We start from the raw sequence: 27893 nt of genomic DNA, 5'->3' as shown, positions 1-27893 counted from the left end.
TACGGACGACTATAAAAAATACGTTCAGACGTTGGAAAACAGAGTCTTCGGTATATTTAGTAGTAATTTGCCTAACACATTAATCGCTAGAGAACGCTCTCTTCGATAAGACTTACCGGCTTATTTTGTAATGTAAATATAACTATATGTATATGTATATATATATATCTATGTATATATATATATATTCCGTAGGCATATGGCTCATTACTGGCTGCTAAAATTATTTACTACAATTTTGGTTCACTGTAGAGTACACGCATATCTCAACGATCGCGCCTTTGCACGATTGTGTTCCTCACGAGACTCTTTATACCTTCCTAACCAGCGCCCCCCTACTCTGGGTGAGTGTTTGTGTTCTATCTACATTTCTTTCCCATTTTACGCTCCCTCGAAACGGTCGTTTTGTTTGGCTAATAATCCCCTACGCCACATACGGGGAAGACATGAGCACGTCCCTTGTGACGAATGTAGTTAATGTCCAGCAATGAGTGAACCTGTTTTGGAAAGAACTCAAGTACAGAACATGCTTGCCGGTTGGTGTTCGCGTCTGTACCGTACTTGAACCCCATTCTAGCAATGGGGCCTCTCAAACAATCTGCTCATTGTGGACGGAGGCTGCTGGTATGGCTGGTGGAACAACGCGCGTCGCGGTTAGGTCGATAGTATATTGTCCATGAAGTTGGCAGCTCGCGTAGGGTCTCTCTCGTCTCTCTCCACCTCTTTCCCCCTCTCCCTCTCGATGCGTGCATGTGCTGGCGTATCGGTGGCCTGGATGATACCGATGGCGCGCGCGCACTGCACCACCTTACGTGGCAAAGTATTTGATTATGTTTCAGTCAATCGCCTGAGATGAGCGTATTTCGTTGTGCACCGCGACGTGCACCTTACTGTTGGCCGGTCGATTCGGGTAGATCTCATAATCGATATCGTCGTCCTCCTCCTCCTCGTCCATATCTTCGCCCTGTTTGATGAACACTGTTTTTAGTGAACCGGGAAACGGGATGATATCGGAACTATCAGAACCTTCTTCGTCGGTGGTCAGCACGTCATCGTTCGATTTGATGGCGACGTACGCAGCGGAAAAGCCCTTGAATCCAACCGTGTCGTCCGACCGGAACCGCACCATGAGCGCCTCGTGCATCGAGATGATTTCCGGTGGATTCTGGTAGTGGTGATGGTGATGTTGGCGCCGCCGAAAAAAGAGAGACAAAAACAAGGCAAGAGAGCACACGGCAAGGAAGCACACACACCCGGGGGGAGGTAGTAGTAAATGCCGGAAATGAAAAACACAAAAGAAGGAAACACACACACACACACGCACACAAAACACAGAAAGGAAAAGAAAAAAAAGAAGCAAAATATAGCGATAGAGCGATACCATATGCAAGCGACAATGAAAGGAAAGGCGAAGGTACGGGATGACCACGTGCATCCCCTACGCAAAGCCGTTACACATACCGCATTGCCACAGTACTTTCCGTGCAGGGGGCCACTCTCGTCGTCCAGTCCGCCGTACACCTCGACGTAGTCGTACGAGCACATCTTTTCCTCCTCCAGCTCGAAGCTTAGAAACTTGAGCTGCACGTTCTGGCCCGAATCCGCCACGATCGTCCACTCGCAGTCGGCCCCATTGTCGTACATGCCCGAGCCGAACTTGATGTGCGAGTAGAAGTGGTTCTTTACCTCGGTTGCCTTCAGGCGGCCCCCGCAAGCGGTCGAGTGGCTGGCGAAGAAACCCTTCCGCTGGACGCTAGTGTCCGTGTTGAACACCATGTACATCTGGTTGGAGGACGACGAGATGGGGTGGGGGATTTTGGCACCACAGAACCGGCCCAGCGTGTGACTATCCGGGGAGTTGCCGTCGTAGATGACGATATGGTCGTATGCACATTCCTGTCGGTGTGCCAAAGGATTGGGACAGGATTATTCGTCAATGAAAACCAAAAGCTTCCCAACGTCTCCGGAGACAATGGGAAGCACACACCCACACACACACACTCACCTGATGTGGCTCAATATCGAACACATTGAACACCAACCGTATCCGATGGCCGGGCGTCGTGGTAAAGTGCCAGATACAATCCTTCTTCGGTGGATAGTAATCCGGATAGTTGGGGCTGAGGATTTGGCCGTGCGGTGTAAAGATTTCGTGCTTGCAGCCACTCTCCTTGCAATCGTGCCCATTGTCGTGCAGCGTGTACCCGTTCCGGCACGAGCACACGTACGAGCCGACCGTGTTTTTGCACTCCTGCTGGCACCCGCCATTGTTGACGGCACACTCATCGATGTCGGTAAAGTAAACGGCGGCAAAGCCCGTCTTCTGGATCGTCTTATCGGACTTGAACACCACCCGCAGGATGTTCCACTCGGACGTGATCGGCGCCGGCACGGTGTAGCCACAGTACGAGCCGTGCTTGTGCAGCGTACCGTCCGGGCTTTTCGACAGCACCGCCACGTAGTCGTACTCGCACTCGGACGCCTGGTAGAAGGTGTTGCCCTCCAGGTCGAAATGGGTAAAGTTGAGCGTGATTTTGTGCTGCGGCAACGCCACTATCTCCCACACGCACTCCTTCATGATCGGATACTCCTTTGGGAAGGACGGCGATAGGATTGTGCCATTCGGCGTGTCCAGCTGACCTCCGCAAGCATCTGCAAATACACAAACACACACACACACATCAGGGTCAAAGTAAGGGAAACTGTTTTCGGACCGAACTTTAATCGGATCAGCGGACCCCACCCACCCCAACCCATGCTACTAATCCCGCCTGCAACCGGGAGCAAACAATGGAAGCAAACTCCGTCTTCCCAACTGCCATCCGTTCCTAGGGACCGTTGTCATGTTTTCGCAGCTTCTTAAAAAGAACACACACACACCAAACAAATCGTCTCCCTTTTGGCGTGTGAAACTGCTGCAAAATTGCACACACTTACTTTCGCACGATTTCTTATCGCTGTGCAGCTCGTACCCGATGTAGCAGGCACACTCGTACCCTCCGAGCGTGTTGATGCACTCGTGTTCGCAGCCATGGTCCATGTGCTCGCACTCGTCCACCTCCTTCATGAAGGTGGCCGAAAAGCCCGCCTTCTGCACCGATCCGTCCGAGACGAACTTCACGAACAGCTTGTTGGACGTTGACCTGTGAATTTAGGGATTTGGGAACAAGACTTCAGCACTTAACGGCAAGGATACGTGGAAAACGGCAGCTAATCTTACTTCATGTCGGGCGGTATTTTGTAGCCACAGAACACGCCGATAAGCCGCGAATCGGCTGACCCGCCATCCCGCACCTCGACGTAGTCGTACACGCAGTTGTCGTGGTTTTCCACCTCGAACGATTGGAACTTGAGCGCGACCTGGTAGTCTTTCGGCACGGTTATCCGCCAGATGCACTCCTTGTTCGGCAGGTAGTCGACGGGGTAGTTGGGCGATTCGAGCCGCCCGCCCGATTCGAGGTTCATATCGCCGCCACAGATTGCTGGTGAAAGATGGGCCACGATCAGAAACAGAAACAAAGAAATGGGAACGTTAAAGTGGGTCACACATAAAACTGGAGGAGATTTGGGGTCGATTTAAGATAGGTTTTCATTTCAATAGCTTGAAACGTTTTTGAATTGCAATTTCAAAAGCCATTTGTACTACGATCAAAAACCCCATGCACGGGAGTAGTTCTGTTGAAATATTGATCGATATAAATTAGTCATAACGGTTGAATTCATTTTAATCCCCCGAGCATTCTGGTCCCAGAATTGTAATCAATATTGAATCAACAGAGATAGGGTTTTGGGAAACTGACGCGTTAGCTTTTTTTTGCGGAAATTTAGCAATTCATTCTTGCATAACAATTTGTTTAGCAGTATTCAAAATTGTCGGAAAATTACATTATTTTCACGCCTGAGCTATTTTCCTAAATCCTTTGCTATCAGACAAATACGCTTACCATTTTTAATGTTCTCGATTTTGCCTAACACACTTAATCTTCGGTGGACAGTGCTGCGTTCTATCAACACCCCGTCCCGCCCCGCACTCACCTTCGTAGTTGGCCGCAAAGCCCCGCATCGATGCCTGCCGGAAGGTGGTCGTGTACGTGAGCAGCATACGGCTGCCGGTGGAGCGGATCAGCTCGTTCACCTTGCCGGAGCCGCAAAATTTCCCCAGTATCGGCGACTTGTGCCAGTAGCCATCCCGTATCTCGAGATAATCCGACCGGCAGCTGTTTGATTTGTAAATATCCTGCCGTGCGAAAGGGTGGTGTAAGGGTGAAAATGTAAAATGGGGAAATGAGAAATCATGTTTCACATCCTCTGACCGCCCGTCCGGTCCAGTGACCAGGAAACGCGCAGAGCAAAAGCGACTAGAAATCTCGCTCTTTTTGTGGTACTGGCACTGATCCGGTGTGCGGGAGAGAACGGCCCCGGCCGGTTCTAGTGTTGGAATTGGATGAGTTTGAAGAAAACGAGTAAAAAAGGTTCGGTTTTTGCTTTTTTGAAGCGGTTGCGAATGTGAGTGTGCCGCTGAAGTGTGTGTGTTTGTGTAGCCCTGGACGTACCAGATCGGTTATGTTGAGCACTATCCTTTCGCCGTGCGTAGCCGTGATGCGCCACTCGCACCGTTCCGGTTCGGTTGGCGGAGTGGTGGAGTAGTACGTCGGGGAGGTAAAGCTGGCCGAGTTTTCCTGAAACGTGCGTCCACATTCTGGGATGGAATGGGTGGAAGGAAGAAGCAGAAGAAGAAGAAGGATCAGGTAAAGCATTGAGTTGGATCGATGGGTTGGCAGTCTATCAAGCGTAAGCGGGCGGTGTTCGTGCAGCCATGAATGAAAAATCACACCGGCATGAGCGGTGAGCGACTTCGGTAGTTATTAGTCAGAAACCCGGGTGCACTTGTACCGGATAGGGTTAAGTTAAGCATGAAAAATTGGTTAAGGGATCTGTGTAAATTGCAGAATACCGTATCGTGAGAACGGTAACAGAAGAACGCTTTGATGTTCTTTGGTTCGATTGCTTTCAGGAACGATGGTTAAAAGTGTTCGCCGAAAATAAACTGCTTGGGTGTGTTTAATAAGTGTAGTTTCATTAGTTTTTCCAGTTAAAGTTTCCTAACCAAACTAACATTCTTCGATCCACACGTAAAGGGAATTATCTGGAAATGTAAGAGATATGCTTGCCTCAAAGACCTTTTGATCAAAGGGGATTGAATTATCGAGGAAGGACTCTATTGGCCCTTACTGACATTCGGAAATTTGAAATGGATCTTGTTATATGTTATCAAATCATTATTCTTTTAAACAAAAAAAAATAATATTTTTACTACACACGTCCGGGGAATTGCATCACCTAAGCAGAGCATAACGTATAAGGATGGAATCTCAAATTGAATGAAGCCTTTCAGCAATTATTTCAGTTAACAATTAAACAATAAGTAATGGAAACAACCTGTGTACAAAAAGACAGTAAATAGTCCCAATAAAGAAGCAATATTTTCCTTCTTCTTCGGTCTTATGCCCAAAAATACTTCCAAAACTACTTGGTATACTTACTAGCACACTTGTAGAGCAGGTTAGCTTGTGCGATGTCACCCTCGCTCAGTCGCAACCGCTGTCCAATTTCAGGCCGCTTGCGACCGGGCATCTCAATCGGGAAGATCGTATCGAGATAGGTACCCTTCGAGAACGTGTTGCGTGCGTAATGCATGATCGAGTCGTAGTCGTACGGCAGTCCGAGCGAGTTTACCTCGTCCTCCGTCAGCTTGTTGAAGTTGTACTCCTGCCCGACCACGATGTTGTTCTTCTCGATCACGACGTGGTTCTCCCGGTCCGGGCGGGTATGCTCATGCCAGAAGCCTACCACGTGCCCGAGCTCGTGCACCACAATACCGAACTTGTCGCAATTCTTACCGATCGAGATGGCCTGTGGCCCATTGCCCCGCTTGCCCACAAACGAACAGCAGCTGTTAGGGAAGGGAGGAGAGGGAAATATTGAGAAGCAAGTGAGTAGAGCACGGCCTGCCTGAAGTGACACCATTGCTTCCGCTTCTCTTACCCGCAGGCACGCTCCGTAAAGACGATATAGTTCGGATGGTCAATGGGATTGCGCTCGACGAATTTGATGCAGGTATAGTTTTCCCAGTGGCGCATCGCCTGCCGGAACAGGGCCTTGTGCATGCCGCTAAAGTTGCCGTCGATCTCGTACGGTATTACACCAAAGTCCCAGATGCGTTCCTTCTTTGCGGTCGCCGCCCGTATCGTGCGATGATGCTGCTGGTGCTCGTGTTCGTCGCGCTCGGATGCGTAGTAAATGTGGCCGCTAGCAGGGGGGGATAGGTGATCAATGAAACCAAAAGTACTGTTTTTTCTATACGAAAAATCGAAATACACCGAGGAGCACATCTTGTTTGTCTTTTGTTTTAGTCAGCTACTTAACATAGAACTATTTTTTTTAGAGATTAGGTATAGCCGGTCTCATGGTACAGTCGTCAACTCGTACGACTTAACAACATGCCCGTCATGGGTTCAAGCCCCAAATAGACCGTGCCGCCATACGTAGGATTGACTATCCTGCTATGGGGGGAAATCAATAAGTCACTGAAAGCCAACCCCACAAGTGTGTTGCCAGGCCTTGACCGGCATCGGTTGTTGAGCCAAAGAAGAAGAAGAAGAAGGTATAAAAAGTGTGAAGTCGGAGTGGAAAATAAGCTATAATTTATTCCGTTTCTTAACCTAAACGATCCGGGGACTAATATTTAAAGTATTCTGATGGGCTGGTCTCATGGTACAGTCGTCAACTCGCACGACATAACAACATGCCCGTCATGGGTTCAAACCCCGCATGGACCGTGCCCCCGTACGTAGCACTGACTATCCTGCTATTGGTAAATCAATAAGTAACTGAAAGCCAAGCTCACAAAAGGCACAGGAAGGCCTTGACCGACAACGGTTGTTGTGTCAAGTGTTCTTCATAACAGACCTTTTAGACTTTTAGGGCGTTCAAAAACATTGATGTCGAATATGAAAGTTACTCATCATTATCTTCCGACTTCACACTGATACAGACTCAAAACTTACTCCGCCTCGGAACAAATTCTGCATCTATTCCGGTTCTGGAGTCGTTCATGAATCTATACAGATCTTGAAATTTTCCCCGGAAATCAAAAATGCTCAACACGCCTTTGAATTTTGGAACAGATTCTGAGCCTCCGAATCCTAAGATAAACCCTGAACCTAGCAATAGTCCTTGAACTCATACCACTTTCATCTAAACCCTGCAACAGACATCACATTTACTCTAGTTCCAGTACAGTTCCATTCTGAAATTCATCTGTTTTTGGATTCAAAAGAAATTCTGACATCAATACATCCACAGCCTATTTCACATCTGGAACCGTTGCTGGACTTATCATAGCTCTAACTGATCCTAAACCTATCCCTGACCGAAAACTCCTAGCTTTTCCTCGCGTCAGCATTAGTAAAGAAGAAAGCATAGCGAACTCAGAATGAAGCAATGTTGCCTCGAAATCATTTCACTTTGTAAGACAAAATGCGTCATAACATCGTCATGACGCTTTGTTTATGGTAGAATTTGTTTTATTGCAAAGAATGCAATGAAAGCACCTTGTATCAGTACGGAATGATGGACGAATTGTGTTGTACAGCATTCCCCTTCCATCCCCTTAAGGTGTTTTATTATCACCTCAATAAAGAGCTGCAAAATTGTTGCAAAGCGAAAGAAAAATACACACACACACACACACACACACACACACACACACACACACACACACACACACACACACACACACACACACACACACCATTATCTTTATTGCTTTCAGTTCAGTTGCAATGCCGCTGCTCGGGGCTTAGTAGGCGCCCATCTTCGGGGAACGGAGAATGTGAAGCTTTCCAAGGCGGCAGCAATTAAAACATTACAATATAAAGCTGGAACGTTTCTCTAGAGTATGCAAATCCAATTCCCGGGTTGCATTCCCCCACACGAAATCAACCCACATTCAATAATATAACATTTCAGCGTTCATTCTCCCGTTATCCTTGCTCGTAGATATGCAAGGGGTTTACCGTACGATGAAAACGTCCTGGCAGCAAACAAAGATCTAACATTTATGTGTAGCACCGGCTGCTTCACTCATCTATGCTCCAATGCCCTAGCGCAAACGCGTCGATGACACACGGCTGTGCTGCTTCAGGATGCGTCGTTCTTCAGGCAATTCGTTACGGAATCATGATAACGCTCTCCATTTCAGCGCCACGGTATGAATGCAGGGTCCAAAAGGAGGGTTTCGCTGCATTAAGAATGCTACGCTGAACCGTAACTCCCCATCCCGAACTCTTCCTCCCGTTTTGAACAAATAGTACCCATACCGAGCATGTCAAACGGGCCTCCACCTTTGGCCGGTAGCAGTAGCGCACCATCGTTTACAAAGTTTTGCCCACCCGCCTACCTGTTACCTGGCGAGAGTACAATCGCCGTCCGACGAAGAGGCCACTTGCCGCAAAACACTTTAGCGGATGGCTCGGCCCGTGACTATCTCTCGCTCTCTCTCGTCCGTATCAGTGTCAGTGAGCGAAAGACAAAACGTGTACGTACCTGTCCGCTTCATCGTCGTCGATGTCGTCTTCAACAGGTAAGTGCTGCGGTTCGGGTGGATCTTGAGCTTTCCCCGCCCGGGCCGGTGCTTTATGGTCCGGTCGGAAATGCAAATTCATGCCATTGTCGGCACCTACGTTCGGCTCGGAATGTGTGAAGTGCGTTCCGTGTGCTTGTTCGTGCAGGTGATGATGCTCAGAACGATGGCGATGTTGTTGGTACTGTGGTTGAGCGCGAGGATGGTAGGACTTGTCGTACCCGTGCGCCTCACCGTGCTGTTCCATCCCGTCCACCAATCTGGCCCTATCGATGTCTACGTTTGCACGCTGTTCGCTTCTATTGCCGTCATCGTTGCCGTTCGCTGTAGGTGGCGGCTTTCGGTCGTCGTTAGTGATGACATCCTGATGCTGATGGTTGCGCCGCGGGCTATCACCTCCGGTCCGGCGCCGCTTCTTTCTCGGTGTACGGTTTTGTGAGCTACGTTCTGCCAGAGGCTCCTCGTCCGGATGGTGATGCTGGTTACGGTGGCTGGATCGAAGGTTGCGATCCCGCACCGAGTACGTTACCGTGCCGAGCTCCACGCGCAAACGTTCCAATCGTGAATGGTACGAGTTTTTGTTGACCACCGTACCATCGTTCTTCAGTGGGGTCTTGCCGGATGTGGTTTTTGACGTTGGATCATCACCGGTATGGTCCGCATCGTGCAGCCGGGGATGTTGCTGCTGTCGACGTCGACGACGGTGACGTCTGCGGGTACGCGTACCGGCCTGTCCAACTGCATCCTGCTCTCCGTTGCCGCCGCTGCTCGCAAGCTTCACCACCGCAAGTATGCTCGACATTGGTTTAGTTTCGTTGCTTCCGGCTGTTACCTGTGCCGGATGGCTATCCGTGCTGACGGAATGCGACCCAGCGGCAGCAGTCACCGCAGTTGGCGGCTTGGTCGGTAAGGCGTAGGTGGCCACTTTCCGGCTGCTGACGTGATTGTTGCTGATAATATTGTCATTGATCGAGTCGATAACGATGTCCTTCGTGTCGGACTGGATCCGATCGTGGTCAATGTTCCGCACGGCACCGGTCGCATTCTTTTTGTGTGCGGTGGTCGCTTTTTTCTCACCTGTACGTTCCCCGTCACCACCAACGCCACCGGCAACGGTTGTTTCGGGCTCGCGGGGAACTATTATGTTGTCCCGATTGTCGATGATGGTGGCCTTCACCGGCGGTTCGCCGGAACTGTCCGTGATGGAATTTTCGCTTTCGTACGATGTGCCGGAATGTGCATACGCCCCACCGGTGGCCGACGTCATGCCGGACAACGGCGTGGAGGCGCGCTGTTTCGTCTTCTTCCGTATCATATCCGTCATGCCTTCCTCCTCGACCTGCAGCCCCTCGAGGTAGACTTCCTGCTTCAGCTTCACGATGTCCTGCTCGAGGCTCTTGTTCATACGCTGTCGCTGCCACTCGGTCTCGTAATTTACGTTCGGCATAGCGATGTCGCCCATAAATCCACCTGCAAAAACAACATACGCCACACGCACAGGCGGGCAAGAGAGAAGGGAAGAGAAAGTGAGCGGGCTGTGGTGACTGATTGTGGTAGCAGGGGAGACTGGACATGACCATTTCTGGGTGTATTTATGTGTGATTAGAAGCATTCGACCCGACCCAGCCCCCCGGCACCCAGTTTTGTAGCATTATTCAATGGCCATTCTCGGGGAAACACCTGTGCGCTTAACAGATAGCCCATAACAATGTAGAATACACCACGTCCATGATCACATGCAGAAGCCATTTATCACCTTTACATATGGGTTTACACAAGCAGGTCCTACAGAACATCGGTGTGCTTATGATGTAAAGTGTTGTGGTTTTTTTATTCGCATAAACTATAAAAGGTTCTTGGCAAGTAACGACAACACTTTCTGTTGTTACAATAGGTAACAGACCATTTATTTGAGTTGCCATTACTGAACTGGCGCTCGCGTATTGTAGGTTTAACACTATAAAACAGGATACCAGGAAGGAAAGCTTTGCAAATTAGACGAGGACGACCTGTTGTATTCATAATCCGGTTTATTTAAACTTATCTTAAGCTGACGAATGATTACCTACTAAGATGGCAACGTATTTATTGTCGAACATAAATTTTTGGCAGTTTGTTTATTCGGAATCGTTGGTGCAGGACAGCACTGGCGACTGTAATCGTCAAACAAAATAATCAAATCATATTACAAAGCAAACCTCTTTCATGTTAATATAAATATCATAACACAAACTATACTCTTTTCATTATAATTATTATAATTATGATATAAATCTCAAATGTTTAAAGCCTTCTAGTTAAGGTTTAGTGAAAATGCAAGTCCTGTTTAAACATTCAAAAGTCTTAGCTAGGCGGGTTGTTGTAGCTCCGGATAAGTAAGTAAGTAAGCTAGACAGATTAAAGACCCAATTTGTTTCGCGTTCAGTTTAGATATCCCTGAGCTAGCTGATTGATTTCATATTTCCATCAGGGGTTTTGCGGGTCAGTTTTCAACGTGAACAGCAGTGTTCACAGCATCACTCATTTGCTTGCGACACATTTTACAACAGCATAGTTGTCACAAATATTTCATAAATAAATACTTTCAAACACAAGCACACGCGATATTAGGTATTCAGCAAACGTTTGCGTTAAAAAATCCTGTTCTGGTAGATAAATGCTGTATAAGGTCGGAAGCCGTAATCTTAACTAAGCCGGATGCATTTGTTTCTTGGGATTGAACATGTTTCTAGTTCGCTAACAGTTTTTGTCAGCGTTTTTGTCACAAAATTATTGGATCAGTGCCCAGGACATATTGTACACGGTGTCTTTGCCGCATCTCATCATAGCGTTAAAAAATTGTGTCTGTCACACACACACAACGTCTGTAGTACAACCAATTTAAACAGATTTTGTTGGGTAACAAGGTTCATCTTATCTAAGTGCTTTTTCACCACTTGGCCGGTAGCTACAGCTTCCCAATTAATTGCCACATCATGCAAACCAGTATTTATATTTTTTTTTAATTTTTACGTCACAAACCATGAACTTTCCACAGATGAGAGAAGGTAAAATTAAGGCTCCAAATTTGATGCTCTGTACTTTTCTGAGAGATGGTCAGAAACAGGCTCTAAATTTGATGCTCTGACCTTTTCTATAGATGAACAGCAAACATGCGAATATGCGTGTTTGAATAGTTTTTCAACACGTTTTATTGCACAGTGGTCTAATTTTGTTTTACTCTGGTAATGGTAAACTAGCCTATACTGTAATGACATTTAGAAGTAGAGAAGTAAAATTGATACAATTTAAGGTCCTGTAGAGACAAGGATTAAAAATAGCTCAAAAATCACAAAGGTATTGTAAAAATTTGATTAAAAATTTGATCAGTTCAGTGTTCAGTGATCATCAGTGTTTTTTCATTTATAGTACTTTATTTTATTTTTTGTTTACGGTCCGGATGTACAGTTTGTGTCTCGAAGCAAAACTAAAACATTTTAATATATTTCGAACGGTCATGTACATGGTTTAAAACGTAATGTATCAAAAATGAAAATAACAAGAGCGCTACAAGATTTTTTGAGTCAGGTTCGATATTGCTGGGAGCTCCGTCCTTCCCCATGCCGTGACAGGGCATCATATCCTGTATAATAAAGTGACCAGGAGAGAAAAACATCCATAGCTGGAGGGTGCTAGGATTTAACATTTCAACTATAAGTCAATATTTGTTATAATATGGATTAATATGGCTCTGCAAGCATATAATAAGACACGAGTTAAAATTAATGAGCTATTGCAGCCTGTTGTTGTTAACTAATTCACATTTTCCCATCTCGTCAGCATGTAGCGATAATGGACCAGATTCATAATCATGTTTGATTGGTTAAAAAAAAGATTGTTACACACATTTGAGACTATCTTTTGCGGTGAGCCTTCACCCAAAGGAAAGCTCAAGTTAGGAATAGCAGAGTAAATTCAATTGTGGAAAAGTGAAATTGATATTGATTGTAGGTTTGTCTACACATCAGTTCAGGGCCCTGCCAGTAACCTACACGCATTTGTAACAATCTACTGTGACCAGTTTGATGCCTAGACTCTTTCCCAATAGGGTAAGAAACAATAATGTCTCAACCCCGCTCTCGCCCTGTAAGCTTGGAAACGGAAACCTTCGATACAATGAGATAATTTTGGGGTCTAATTCAATTTCCCAACGTATGTCAGGAATTGGTGGCTGCCCAACAAATGGTGTATCCGCCTACGGTTCCCAATTTCAATGCATACCGATTGACTACAGCCGGAAACCGTTCCGTACCGAAGCAGAAAGACGGAACCATATGCGCGCGCGCGCTTCCTATTGCCATGCGGTCCGTTGCCATTCCGGAGCAGCAGGTTAGTTAGTGGTTGTCCCAGTGGGTTCCTACAACATAAATTACGAATAAATTTGAATCAACCGCATAATGTCGTGACCAACGATCCAGCCAGCCAGCTCTCTCTCTACCAGCTATTCAACAAACGAGAGGCGTACGTTTTCGTATGTCCATGGTTCCTACACTAACCCGTTGCATTTGAGTCGACGCTAGAATGAAATCAACCGAAAGCAAGAACCAAACCATTGAACCATTGTGTTGCTCATGGTTTCGTGCTTCTCAGGTTAATGCGACCTAGATGCTGGATGCTCTAAAGTGCCAGTGCCATGCATCAGCCACAGCACGGAAGGTTTGCTGCTCTTGCCCTACACTCCCGAATGTGCTACACAGAGTGCCATTGCAAAAGGTGCACTAATCTAGCAATTCAAGTGCAACAGGAGAAAGTTGACCGGGACGGCAAAAACAAAAGCGCATATGTGCATTTAATTGCATTTCATTCATTCTGGGTTTTCCTCCCCTCTCGTACCATCATCCATGGCCCCAGAGTCTATTGGCAAGCTTGTGCAAGTGCTGCCCTGCTCGGAGAGTACACCACACATGGGCGCACACCGGCGGGACGTACATGTGTTTTCCTGCATGTGGTTTGATGCATTTTTTTGTCGTCGTTATTTAGGGGTCTCAGCTGGGAAATGGAACCGTAATCCATGCTCTTGCTTGCTCTTTCCCCACGCTGCTAACCAATAAACCGACCGCACAGGCTCACACATGGCGCCAGGCGTAAAAAATGGTATAAGTGCAAAACTTGTACAGATGTAATTGAGTCCCTGCTGTAAGCGAGATACAATTTGGGGAAAACAAATCACTAGCAACTTGCACAGTGTGTACGCCCGTCCTGTAGCAACGTTCCTTCGTGTTTCGAAATGATGGATAGGACAGATTTAGCTCACAGTAACACAAACACAGCACATCAAACTAGGTCAATCGAGCAAAACCATTGCTCTGGTTACGTACCAGTGCCAGCGCCAATTCTCCTACCCGAAGGACAATGAATGGAAAAGTTTTGGAACGGTTGTTGAATTTTGATAGGCTCGAGCGAATGTAAAATGCGTCGGCAGAGTATTGCTGGAGTGGTGAAATGCGTCCAAATTAAACACCAAACAAACGGATGAAAAGCAGAATTAGATGACAACTTTTCCATTGTATCGCTGCAAAGTTTGGCTTGTGTGTGCTTCTGACAAGCGTTTGTAATTCGATTTAATTCAATCTAGCATTAGCTGGTATTTTCGCCACCAGTTTAAGAAGAACCTTGCATGAAATTCTGCTCTGATGGAACAATGAAATGAGTGTAGAAAATTGAATGTAATAGAAAAATTGGAAGAGCAAGAAGCTATAAAAAGCGGAAAAGTGAAAATTCAATCAGAGCATCCAATTTATTGAAATGACAACGAATACATAATACAGGGTTTTACAAGTCATTTTGCAATGAGTGCTTCATATTTTGTCGAGCATGAAATTTACTTGACTCCTAGTGCGTATTTGGACTGGTCCAATGTTGATTTTATCCCGCACAAGATTAATTTTGACAGCCCTATCGAGGTGCAGGCTTTCCTATGTTTTCTACATTATTTTACAAATAAAATCAACATTAATAAAATCAATCCAAGTACGTACTAGGAGTCAAAGTAAATTTCGTGAGCGACAAAATATGCAGCGCACATTGCAAAATGACTTGAAAACCCCTGTAAGAATCGAACCCCTCGTCTTTTAATAATTAAATATGATGAAAAGTAAAGCAAAAGAAATATTAACGGGTGTAACGATTAAATAGGCATGGATATGGACTTACAACGAAAAAAGTACATATTGAAGAGGTTGCAAAAAAAGAGTACACGACAACGTTTAATGGCTTGGTGAAGCTTCAAAAGATTAATGTTGCAAGAGATTTCGAACATCGAATCTTGAAGGAATAAATACACTAATTAGCTGAACTCATGATCGTAAAATACAACAGTATTCAACTACGAATCAAACCATGTTATTCTGTAGCACTTAAACAAAATTAGGTCTGGAAAAATATTAATTTAATAAATTAAATGCAACATTGCGGTTCCCAGTTTAAAAAATGGTATGCGGGAAATCACATGCAAATGCATTTAATTCATTATTTCAATAAGTATTACAGACCAAAGAGAGGAATTAAATATCCTTTCTTTTGGTGTGCGATAAACTATATTCTGATACTTATTTAATGAAATATAGCAAACACAAAAACAAAATTGCACGTTCACTTTCACACAAGGTTTAAAGTAACCTTTAGATAGGAGAAATCCATGGTAATGCCCATACATTTTCGATTTTTATCTACAATTACTGGTAATACCATCTAATGGAAGTTAGGATGACATTTACACAAATATTTTGATTGCAATTTTCATTATATCTCTTAGCTCCGATGTAAAGACATGTATGGTAATACATATTTAACATATTTTCATCCAAGTTCTGATGTAATGTAGTGTCATTTTATGATATGCTTGTCTAACTACTAGTCATATAATACAAACATGACTGATTGCAAGAAGCAACATATAACAATCCATATTATATTGATTCGTCTGAGATAGCTTGGTTAGAACTTTTACTCACATCCAGATACCTTGTCCTTTGTGACCCAATGTACTGCCACAAAAACGCGCCGCAACAGAGAAAAAGTACTATTAGGCGGTACAATTAACCCAGGCGTTAAAAAAAAACCCATTCATTCATTTATATCGATTATTTCATTCAAACAAAGATCAATAACAGATAACATATTCCATTGACTGGACTAATTGTCATTATGTTCTACTACGTGAAATAGTAGCATATGTCAAGAATTTGGAAAAGGTACATTCAGCATTAAATAAATTCATCACAGTGGATGAATCAATCTTTTGAAGACATATTGCCTCTAACTAAACAGAAGGTATTAATAATAATTTATGGTTTGACTTGTATAATCTTTAAAAATTGTTGTTAAAATCGAATATGGGACCAAACTTCATCTGGAACACCGAATTGGCGTGGAAAAGGTAAAAATACATGTAACTACTCTTTTCATATAACAACAAATAAAACACATTCGGCATTTTTTCTTTAAGCATAACGAGCATAATGACACATTACAGCACGAAAAAGTATTGTACAGCAACTCATGTTACATATGCTACAGAAGCTGAGAACTTGTTGCTCGCGGTGAACTAATTAAAATTCCGCACATGACATACAAATACTCGGAAGTGGCTAATTTCAAACGACGCCACATAACATAGAATTTCAGCAGAGTCAAATGAAAAAGAAAAACCGAGGTGTTCCCTCAAAAAAAAAAGGGAGGAACACACAAAAAAGTCACAACGACACAGTCCCACGGGAAAACACATACGCAAACATTGCGCCCGCTTTGCCAACGGTACGAAAGGCTAGTACCGGCACGGAGGGCATGAAAGGGGGATCAGAAACACTGTCCTTCGGGGAGGTGGAATGATGATAAATGAGAATTAATTAAATTATAACCGTAGCAGAGCTGCAAAGCGGTGGGGCACGCGATCCCATTTAAATTGTTCCGCCTGCCCAGGAGCGCACACATATTGCAAAGCGCGTTGCCGCCTTTTCATTCCACTCAATTCCCGCCGACCGCCAGTAGCGTACGATACACACATGGAGTTGATGGAGAGTGGAGAGACGAAAAAAAAACTCTAGCTGCAAACACGGTGCACCGTACACACCACACGAATGCAGTGTTATGGGATGCAAGGGACAGCATCCTCGCTGGGCCGCACTGAATTGAATCATCAACGGACAGAACACGGTAGTACAACAAACAAACGGACCACAATTCCCCGTTGACACACACACACATGCGCTGCGCTGGGTGTCGCGTTCCGTCTCCCCCACAATGTTACACAAAAAATGCCTAATTGCATTGCACTCTTATTATGTTCGGATATGTTCGCAAACAGAACGGTTCAAATTAAATTCAACACAAAAGGACAGTATCACATTGCGGAGGAATGATATCGCTCATCAATTGATGTGCTTTCACATATCGTTAATGATAGTACAATTTTCACTAAATGGAACTACATTAACCACAATTACAAACCAGTTACGTCTGTTTATAATCAATCAATATTTCAATTAAGTATAATATATGAGCTCTATCCATTGCTTATGCTTATTTGATTGCTTGATAATTATTTTCATACACTAAAAATAGAGCAAAAAAGAGGGCATTCAGCAGAAAAAGTATGAATTTAAATAGTTTTTTTGTACTAACTATGAAAAAAAAAAATCTCATTATCGAATGCACTCATTAAGCACCGAGTAAAATAAACCATCCAACAGTGCATAACTCGGTTTTCACACAAACCCCGTTAAACAGTGATAAATAATCGGTTCATAATGTTTCCACCGGATGCACAACAATCTGAAGCAGGGTTTGGTAAAACACGTCCTGCGAGCATAATCGTTTTGGTCCATGAGACCATTTTATAGGAAAATTCTTGGATCATGAAAAATTCTTGGATTGAAGTATTTGCTTCATCCAGCCAATAATTTCTTGCTTGTAGTTCAATGCATCTTTTTTGGAGAAAACTGAAACATGGTACTTTTAAGAAAATTTACGGGGAATTTATTGATTAGCTAAAATCCTTCGGGACTATACTGTTCCAGCAAGCTCTGATTGTAATGAATGTAACTGGCAAGATGTGTTCTAAGAAAATGACAGAATTTATCTTTTGATCTTGTTTTTTTTTTATTTATGCAAGTTTATGATCCTTTTGAAAAGTTTGTCCACCCCTGATCTAAAGCGTTCCCACGGTTTATGAAAGCAAACGACGATAACAGATTCCCACAGATTTCGTAGTACATTGTACCTCCTTCCTCCATTGAGTGTGGCTAATTTAGTTCGACCGAACGGGCAATAACATATGATACAAACATGTTACGTGGTAGAAGGTAATGACAAAAATAGCGTGTGTACTTATTTTCAGTTTTTAGCCTCCTTTTACGACGATAAAGCATTAAACGAATTGAATTATGCCCACAGTTGAAAAATAGTAAGTACTTGAAGAATTTATTATTCTGCATTTACAGGGTTATCCGAGTTTATTTTCAATGTCTAGAAGATCTTTCATTGCGTGCAAGTTGTTTTCAACAGCTGTCAAATGTTGTAATTGCATCACAATAATTCATTCAATCACTTTGACTGTCTAGAGTCATATATTTTGTAAACAGTTCATGATTTTCACCATATCTTAATGATGATGATAATGATAATGATGATAAGTCCCACCTCTTACCCCAACACAGGTTTGAGAAGGACGGAAGTATCTTTACGATAATATTACTCTAAGGTAGTTTTTGAAAAAAATAAAAATTTAAGAGCAAGTGGTGGTATCGGACGTCATTCAAAAGAATCCACCAAGTCATACACACACCCAAGACGACCGACGTAGTTTCATCAAGAAAAAACGAGTCAACTCCATCGAACACATCAGGACATAACTGCGACATGCATATGGCCGGTTCCACTGGTGCCACACCGGCTCCAGGGCACTACCTTCCGAAGCAGCAGAACCTAATGTATTGGAAATTATCAGGACACACTGCAACATGCATATGGCCAGTTCCGCTGGTACCAACGATGGCACCAGGGCACTACCTTCCGATGCAGGAGAACCTAATGTATCTGGAATTGGCCACTTACAATCATCAATGAGTGAATCTCGCTGTGACCTCCCAGACATGCAGACAGCAAGCTCTCCCAAACTAAATCCGATTGTCCACTTGTACGCGCGCGTGTCTCAAACTTATGTTGTCTCTTTCTTATATATTTTTTCTAATTTGTTTTCATATATCAAGAAAAATCTTATCATCATCATCAAGCTCATGATGACAAGTGCAGTTGTACATAACATAGTGACATAGGACTTCTACACAAATATGACATTATACAGTTTGTTTAACATGTGCCGCATACCTACGTTTGAAGTCTGGCAAGTTTCTCGCATTCTTGATTTCTCCGGGTAATCTGTTGTATAATTGAATCCCCTTGAAAAACAAAGAGTTTCTGGCACCATGTGAAATTAAGTTGGGAAACCTCGGCTCATTTGCTCTGCGTGTACAGTGCCGATGAACATCAGCACCTCGAACAATGCGTTCCCCTAAATACCCTGGTAAAAGGCCCCACAAAAGTTTAAATATAAAGGTCATGGTTTGATACACAATCCTCTGCTCGTCAGACATCCACTGAATAATATCTAGCATAACAAAAGACGACGTACGTCGGCCACACCCTAAAGCTAACCGCATAATACGATTTTCAATCTCTGAAGCCTTTTAATTTGTCCCTTATTGCCAAGAAACAGAATCGACGAGCAAAAATCAAAATGTGGTGAAATCAGTGACTTATAGAGGTTGACTATCCCAAAAAAATCGAGATCTTTTGCCAGCCTACTAATAACCCCACACTTTGATGCCACTTTAGCGATGACCCAGTCTATGTGAGTGTTGAACTTCAATCTGTCGTCTAACCCCCAGATATTTAACCTGACGGACTCTTTCGATTGGTTCCTTATTTATCACGATGGATGGGGGACTGTCTAATACACCAGCAGTCATTACCATGTAACTAGTCTTCTTAACGTTTAATGCTAGCTTTTTGTACCTAAGCCAACCATCCAGAGCGTTTAAATCGAAATTAATCAGAGACTCTGATGTCTTTGTGCGAGATAAACAAAACAGTATCATCGGCAAAAAGATTGATCTCACAAGACTTCAAAACCTGTTTCATGTCATTGATATACATACATAAACAAAATTGGTCCAAGAACACTTCCTTGCGGAAATCCAAGGGTATTGTCTATAGGCTCTGATATAGAGTTTCCAAAAACTGTTCTCTGAGTTCTGTCTTTTAAATAATTTTCGAACCAATTGAGCTCTTTTCCCACAATACCAAAACGCCTTAAGGTCTGCAGCAATAACGGTCTTGATATAGTTTCAAATGCTCGTTTTAGATCCAAGAAAACGGCAACTATCGATTCCTTTCGATCCATCAACACCTTGCACCTCGCCAGTACAATATCTTAAGCTGGATTGAATTTGACAATTCTTTGTGACGTGTTGAAAATCATGTGGAAGAATTGAAATTTTATTATGATGCAACTAAACCATTTGACGGCTGTTAAGACATCTAGGAGGCGGAGAAAAATGATGTGCACATTCGAGAATGACTTGAAACCCCCTGTATATCCTGCTTAGGCTATCAACAACTGTTAACTATTTACATGTGCATACAATACACAGCAGCACACGAACAAATGAAACATTTAGGTGGCTGTTTTAGTGATTAAGTTTAGAAATAGTGCTGATATTTACAATTTATTTATATAAGTGTCTAATTGTCGAATTATTACATGTGTAACACGTGACTTATGAATAATACAATGCTAAACTGAAATATCTGCCTTCAAGGAGGTAGTTGTGTGTACCCGATGTACTCCAAAAGGATAATAAATCATTACCATTTTTTATAAACTCCTTAATCAACCACTGCGTTTGCTAAACAAATAATATTTAAAGCACTATTTAAAAAACATTCGCATGAATCATGTCATTTTTTTTCTTTTGGCGCTTGCTGCACAGAGTCAAAACGCTCCAAACGTTGATTTTTCTCTTCCCATATGCAGAAATGACCATTCAGGACTGTAGCAGATCTAGGCCTGCCTGTGGCGGATGTAGGTTTAATTTTCTGTGATGGATCTCGTCACCCATAGCGCTCCATTCTTGGACCACTCAAGTGTCCCTTCTGGACCACTAAAGTGTCCAATTCACTTGTTATTTTTACAATTAATTGAAGGGATGCTACGTTCTGAAGTACAATATCAATAAGTAATCAATAAGTAAGTATTAATAAGAACTCGATTCGATTCGAGTCGAGAAAAGGAACTCCAAAGTGATTTTTTCCATACAAATGAACAAAATTCATCATATCGATGTCGAGTCGACTCGATTATTAGAATATAATACGCCTGATTGTTTGATTTATGAAACAACTACTTAATAAAGCTTAGATCATTTAGTTATTTTAGTCACACTGACGACGTTGTCCGATAGATTCCGTTTATTCTTCATCGTGCCGGATTGTCTAGTAAAGAGAACATCCTTTATCTTTAATTATCATCAACAAACTCTCATTTGAGCACATTCGGGACATTTCTGGAGCCAAACACAAAACTGATATTTATACAAACATTCAACAATAAAACAACAGTGTTATCAAAAATTGATGGGATGGGATTTGTAGGTTTGATTGTTTGTGCAAGCATTAAACAAGTTAGAATGTGAAAAATCATGATGAGTGTCTATTTACCTCCTCTTCTGAATGTCTTAAGTCCTTAATGAAAAAAAAAAAAGACTTATTCATCCATCCTCCATCCTTTTCGAGTGCTGTCAATAACATCAGCCCCGTAAATCAATATTTTATTTCACCACTTTACCACGTATTGAGTGGTAGGTGAATAGTTGGTCTTGGTCTTGCGATGGTAGCTCAAATGATATCAATTTGCTCTGCCGTTTCAGTGTATGTTTCTGTACGAGGGTAAGTATTGATTGTTTAATGCTATGCACATCAAGTGTATCTACAATCTTGAAGCAGATTCATAAGCCCATACTTCTTCTCGACATTCAACGAGTTCAACACGATTTGCTTTTGCTGATTTTTTTTGTTCTAGCATTTGGTTTCCTTCATATAGTTTGTTCAACCCAGGTAAATTGTTAATTCAAAATTTTAATAAATCATTTAAGACATGTTGCTAATGTTACTTCTAATGGCTAGCTTTACAAATTAAATGAGCGGATTGGTATACATTCACAAAGACATTTGTTGCATTTTTCCCACCAGCTAAAAGGCCATAGCTTAAGGTTGAATGTTTGAAGGAACCGCGACTACCGCCACCGGGCGCCATACTTACTCGATTTGCACGGGTCCATATCGATGTCGCCGGAGATGCTCTTGGGAAAGCGCGCATCGAGCAGCTCATCAATCGTGTACCGGTGCTGCTGATGCCGCCGCGTTATCAGCGTTTCGTTCAGCTCCAGCCCTTCGGTAAGCTGATTAATGGCAACGATCACCATGACGATCGCCGGCACCCATCCGGACGGTGGCGGTGCTCCAACGGTCGCCCGGGACGGTTTACGATTTCGCATCGTCGCCGGTGGTGTCTGCCGATGGTGGCAACCTTCGCGCGGGTTGCCACGGCACTCCGAAGGACGAAGCCCCATCATCGTCACTCGTTCAAATTCGAATCCTTCACGCACGCACACACACATACACACTCTGCCCAGAAGGACACAGTGAAGCAGACTTTCCCCTGTTTTTCTTCCCAGCACTGTTTTAACTTTTTTCACACCCTTTTTCCCAAGTACTTCGCTGCACGGAATTATCGATGTGTGTGACGAGGAGGTGGGATACACCACGAGTCGCGATACAGAGAGAGAGGGCGATGGGGGGGTTACATTATCCACCAGTTTGTGGCAGAAGTGCCGGAAAGTGCCTCGCCAAGAGATTGCGTACGTGCACAATCTCGTTTTCCGGCGTGAACCCCAAAAACTCTCGCACCCTCCGCTACTCTGTCCCCAAATGTAAGGGAGCACACACACATACACACACACGCACGCACTCTTATTGCTACTCCTTTTTTTGTCGATTTCCTTTTTGTTTAGGCTGCACTTCACTTCACCCGCTGGCACTTGGATCGCTTATCACCTGCTCCACCGGGGCCTGCCCATTCACACAAAACGCACGACGGGGACGATGACGTCGGTGGCGGCCAGCATCGGCATCGACATTATATTGATTATTTACTTTCTTCTCTTATCCTTGGCACCGCGGATCTATCGACCACCGTTATGGTTAAACCGTGCCGCAACCACTGCACTGGAACTGGAGGAAGGAAGGAAAAGCAAAGCACTTGTTGGGTGAAATGGCCACGTTTGGAGGGTACACAAAGCACGTACGCATAAGTTTAATGAAACATCTCATTTTGTTCGTGGGCTGGGCAAAATAATATTTGCTTTTGTAATATGTAATCCCTTTTCTAAAATAAAGCGCCCTGCCCTGAAAACTGCAGACTATTTGCGTACTTTAACTACGGAGGATTGCAAGCAGCTTCCAGAATAGACCAAACAAGCAACGTCATGATCGAGAGAAGTCTTCAATTATCTAGGGGGTAGGATAATAACGGATGAATTCATTTACACGAAATAAACGGTTGCCTAGCACGGGATCCTCGCCTCGGTACACGCGCGGCAAGCAGACGTCGTCGTTGAGCTGGTGGTCGTGGGCTCCGTTTTGGCGTACAAACAATTTCGTGATAAAAATAGCACCAAAATTAGAACCAAACTTTTGGACCATTTTGGCAAACGGAAAGCTGGCTGGAAACCCGGCAGATGGCCATTGAGTCGGCCAAGTATTTCATTACAGAACCCAAGACATCGGTTGCGCTTGAGCTTTGGGATTGGGACGTGCACACATGTGTGACACAGAACCATTCATATATTGACGACCCGAAAATCGTAATTTGCAGACCCATCAGTCGTTTTCATCAAGTCTCATCTAGCACAAAAACCCCACACACACACACACACAAGAATTTCTTGGGACACTGGGACTGACGAACATGGAACCTCATCTGGTGTGGAGGAAAATGGAAAGAAACAGGGAGAGGGAGTGCGGGGGAAGGTTTGTCTCTTGAAACATACCCATCAATAAAAACAGCTCTTGCGTGGCCAAAGGACCGTCCAAAAGGGGAAAGCAGTTATCCGCAGCGGCAGCAGTACGCAGCAGTAGCAAATACACATTCCAGTCTTCTGCCCCAACGGACTCCCCGACCAAAAACCGCGACGTTTACGGGATTGGGTGGAGGATGGAGAGGGTGGGGGGAGCGGTCCTTTGTGGGACCCTTTTTTGTCGCTAGCGTCTGGTTTGAATGGTGCTTTCTGTGCCAAAAAAAGCCCCCACACACTGCGGTATCTTCTAAGCGGGTTGAATGGTTTAAGGTTTGGCCGAGACCCTCCCTTCCATAGCAGCGAGACGCACAAAATCACGCAATCAAACTCCCGCTTCGAAAACCCTTTACCGGGTAAAGATTTTGGTTCTGGTGTTCCTCTGCCAGCCCGATCCTTCCAAAAGATCACTGTGTCTGTTTCACGGTTCGGGCAATGTACTGTGTGTGTGTGTATTTTCTTGGAACAAACAAGATGTTCCTTCTACGCTCTTGACGGTTACTGCTTGGCAAACAGTTTCCCTGGGCGAGCCGGGACATAACAGGTTCTCCGAAAAGGGCAAGTAAACTGTGTGTTGATGTTGATGCGGTATCCTTCGCGGGCCTTCAAAACGACAGCGGACGGCCCGGACGGGAAGCGTGGCGACACACATGAGGGATTCTTCGAAAAGAACGTCCCAACTTCGGTGCAGCCGGATTGTTGGAGCATAATTTTTGACACTTTCCACGCGAACCGCACCGACCAGAGCAGCCGTTGTCGCCGTTGATCTGTGCGTGTCGGAAAATCTGTCAGCAATTTTCCACACGTGTTGAGTAACGCGATGGCAGCACACACACTCGCAGCAGCTCTCCTGTCCGCTTTCTGTTTTCACGCTTCCAAACCCCCTTTGCGGGAGGCAGCCAGCAGGCACCCCGGGACAGATAATGGGTATTGGGGTACGGTTCGAAATTGACTTTCGCACCATCAGTGTTCCACCGCAACTGTGCTCCACTCCGCCTGTTCTATTCCGCCTGTCCATCAAATCCGTGGGCCATCCCGTATCAACAATAACAGCCCTGCCTGCCTGCTACTGCGGTCTCTGTAATGTATAAACAAAAACGCAATCGCTTTTCAGAGCCCCGCGTCCGAGGCGACCTTTGCTGTGTGGTGTGTGATTTGCGCCCCGACGGGAAAGGGCACAACGCGCTGCACACAAGTGATGTGCTCTTTGGAGCGCACCTACGACTCCGAACCGATTCCGGGTAGAGTTGATCGGAGTCGAACGGAATCGGCATCGGTCGGAGTCAACAGGTGCCGTCCGGTGTATTGTACTTCGACTCCGGTCGACTTCGGACGACTTCGACTCCAACCGATTCCGGACGACTCCGGACAACTCCAGACGACTCCAAACGACTCCGGTCGACTTCGGGCGATTGCGAACGAATCCGGATAATGCTGGGCGGACCTACCTTCCGGAGTCAATTCCAGATTTTTGCCAACCTTACCTATCACTACCAAACGCCATACACATACACAGAGCAAACATATGAAGCAGGCGACGGGATAACCACACGCTGCTTGGCACGAGCCCATCACCATCCACAAGTTACGGCAACAATAAAGCATGCTGTGACCAAATATTCCCCTTCCTAGCAAACACATCCACAGGCGCGCGCACACACACACAGACACAGTCACACATCGTTCGCAAACGGGGCACTTGATTTGATTGATGGATAGTGTTTGTGTGCGCGGAGGAGCAAAACGATGCAGGTGGACATTTGATGTTGGGTTTGGGAAAACAAAGTGGGTGTGTGTGATTGTTTCGTGTTGCGTTAATCATTAGGGCAATTAAATTTTCCGCCTGCCCTTGTGTGTGTATGTGCATGCTGGTAGATAAACCGTCAAAGGATATTCGCTTATCCGGAACGTGTGGGAATGAACCAATCGTTGGCATACCGATACGGCGCGAAGAACGAGGGCCTCCATCTAGCGGCACAACTTTACCGGTTTCGGCAGTAGAAATTAATCAAAAGATTGATGGCGCACATCGTTCCTTCCTTCGCAAGTCGAACCCAATCAACAGGCGCACACAATAACGTCAACAGCAGCGGACCTCAGCAGCAGTACGGGGCAAGCAGTGAAACCTTCGGAAAACGACAAACATTGCACGCCCCGTCGCCCAACACACACTCTTCCGCGCGCACCCTGACCGCACGAATGACGACTTCCTTGCCGTGTCCGAGGCTGGTTGCACTTAGCCGCTCTTCTTTACTTACGCGCGCCACACACAGCGACCGACCGGCACACGCACACACAGAGTGAAAACACGCGTCCCTTACGCACAACGGCCACTGATGATATGCGTACTGATAAGAAGCGGGGTAGCGCATCAGCGCAGACCAGCATCAGACAGACAAGGAATCCGTCTGTGCGAGTGTGTCCGTCGGGACGAGACACACTGTTGTTTGGCGAAATCGCGGAGGCTGTTGCTAACAGTTTGTTTTCTCCCTCTCACTGCCACTTTCTCTCACTCTCTGCCTCTCTCTTTCCCTTTGCACTCTAACGACGATTCTGTTTCACCCCATTTCTTATGGGCACAATTAAAACTCGCGCTGTGTTAACACACACACAGTCCTTACAAAGCGAAAGAACGCGAAGGAAATGGGGAAAAACAGAACAAGTAATTAAACGAAAACGGTGCACGGGAAAACATGAAGCGCCTCGCGCTGTTTGCTGGCTTAGAAGAACAGGTGGTGGCGGTGGTGGTATGAGGACACGAGTGCGTACACGCTCGACTGTCTGGTTTGGTGTTCGGCGAGGACAACGACGGCGAAAGATTCGAAACGCAGACAAAAAATAAATGAGCGAAACCGGGCAATCACGGAACCTCCGAAAACCGTTGCGCACACGAAGCCATCCGGACAAAAACTGACACTGAGACTGGGGCGAAGATGCGATGCTGGTTCTGGATGCTGGGAAAAACAGTGAATCTCGCACAGTGAGTGTGCGTCGCGTTGTCAAGGTACCAAAAAGCGTTTTTATTTATTTATTTATTTATTATTATTTGCGTTCAGATCGTCTCGGTCGCCGGACATTTCATTGAAAACATGAAATAATTTAGTTTCGAACGATGGAACGGTTGCTTGACGAAGAGGAAAGGAATTGATTATGCCAGTGCCAATAATTTTAAATAATTGTCTGATGGTCAGAAAACTGTGAGGAAGGCGCAAGGAAAGCGAGTATGTTAGTTCTAATGTTTGTTTAACTTCCATTCTTAAATTTTTTTTATTAGAACGGATTTTCTAGTTCTAAGTTCTAAGTAGTTATAGTTCTAGTTCTAGGTTTTCTTGGAAGGAATTAATCGAATCTAGTAGCTACAGAACGTTCTCACTCCTCCTGTTCCATAAATCCACCAAACGACTCCTAAACGGGGTCGAAACGACTCAAACTAAACCAAACTCATCTTTCAAACTAAAAGGAATTCCAAAAGACTCCGTTTAGCTGATGGTGAACGTCTGGCGCATTTAGAAAATAGAAAAAAAAAACAGTGGCTCTATCTGTTGGTGGGATAGCGGAGCTTTCATCGCTTTGAGAGCTTTCATGTTCCATCTGCACTTTTGTATGGTTTCGCATTGCAGTTATGCATCTCTAGAATCGGAACAGAGATACGATTGTTTAAATACAAAACTTCAAGATAAACCCATCTGTACTGAAGCAGTTGATTGAGCTCAAATTGAAATTTGACTAATGGTCGATGGTGTTGATACCAATCTATCTGGACCACACAACCATTCATATAGATTTTTGCTCGGAAAGTTAGAAGGCTATATAGGTCATAATTAGATGAAACTTGTCGAAAAACATTGCAAGAAAAGGACAGCAATATAATGATGAGTTGTAATATGCCATATATTGAGCAAACCAATGAGATTTCGTTTTTTCTATGGATATTTGATTTTCCAGTCGTTTGAGCTCAATCTGTGGCGATCTGGGGTCCTTTATGAACAACTTTTATTTGGTTCTTTGATAAAAGGCCTCAAATACACGACGCGCATAACGAACCAGCCATATAAATGAAATTTGATTCAAACGCGCTG

The 27893-nt window shown here is 44.6% G+C and overlaps 1 protein-coding gene across 6 annotated transcripts; it reads right to left on the bottom strand.

The window, feature by feature from the left end:
* Positions 1–653: 653 nt before the first annotated feature.
* On the bottom strand, positions 654–26784 carry LOC121603614 (tolloid-like protein 1). Of its 6 annotated transcripts, XM_041932616.1 has the most exons (13): positions 26684–26784; positions 22002–22972; positions 8608–10114; positions 6046–6309; positions 5544–5953; positions 4554–4699; positions 4036–4237; positions 3221–3482; positions 2938–3143; positions 2006–2652; positions 1462–1896; positions 1027–1165; positions 832–964 (listed from the first exon to the last, which is right to left on the bottom strand). In XM_041932616.1, the coding sequence occupies exons 2-13, from the start codon at positions 22357–22359 to the stop codon at positions 918–920; spliced, it is 4623 nt and encodes a 1540-aa protein (XP_041788550.1). In that variant the 5' UTR covers positions 22360–22972; positions 26684–26784; the 3' UTR covers positions 832–917. The 6 variants fall into 6 exon arrangements, with proteins under 6 accessions (XP_041788544.1, XP_041788547.1, XP_041788548.1 ...); XM_041932610.1 differs by having other exon boundaries at positions 654–1165; XM_041932613.1 differs by lacking the exon at positions 26684–26784 and adding an exon at positions 26584–26671 and having other exon boundaries at positions 654–1165.
* Positions 26785–27893: the final 1109 nt, after the last annotated feature.

Source organism: Anopheles merus, chromosome 2R, assembly GCF_017562075.2.
Source record: "Anopheles merus strain MAF chromosome 2R, AmerM5.1, whole genome shotgun sequence".
NCBI lineage: Eukaryota > Metazoa > Arthropoda > Insecta > Diptera > Culicidae > Anopheles > Anopheles merus.
This window is presented reverse-complemented; position numbering and strand designations above follow the sequence as displayed.

Excerpts from the sequence above, each read along its gene's own strand:
- LOC121603614 (XM_041932610.1), bottom strand. The coding sequence starts at position 22,359 with ATGTGTGTGTGCGTGCGTGAAGGATTCGAATTTGAACGAGTGACGATG. Across the intron at positions 2,653-2,937 it reads CGATAAGAAATCGTGCGAAA|ATGCTTGCGGAGGTCAGCTG; the intron begins GTAAGTGTGTGC and ends GTGTATTTGCAG. Across the intron at positions 1,897-2,005 it reads TCGATATTGAGCCACATCAG|GAATGTGCATACGACCATAT; the intron begins GTGAGTGTGTGT and ends GCACACCGACAG.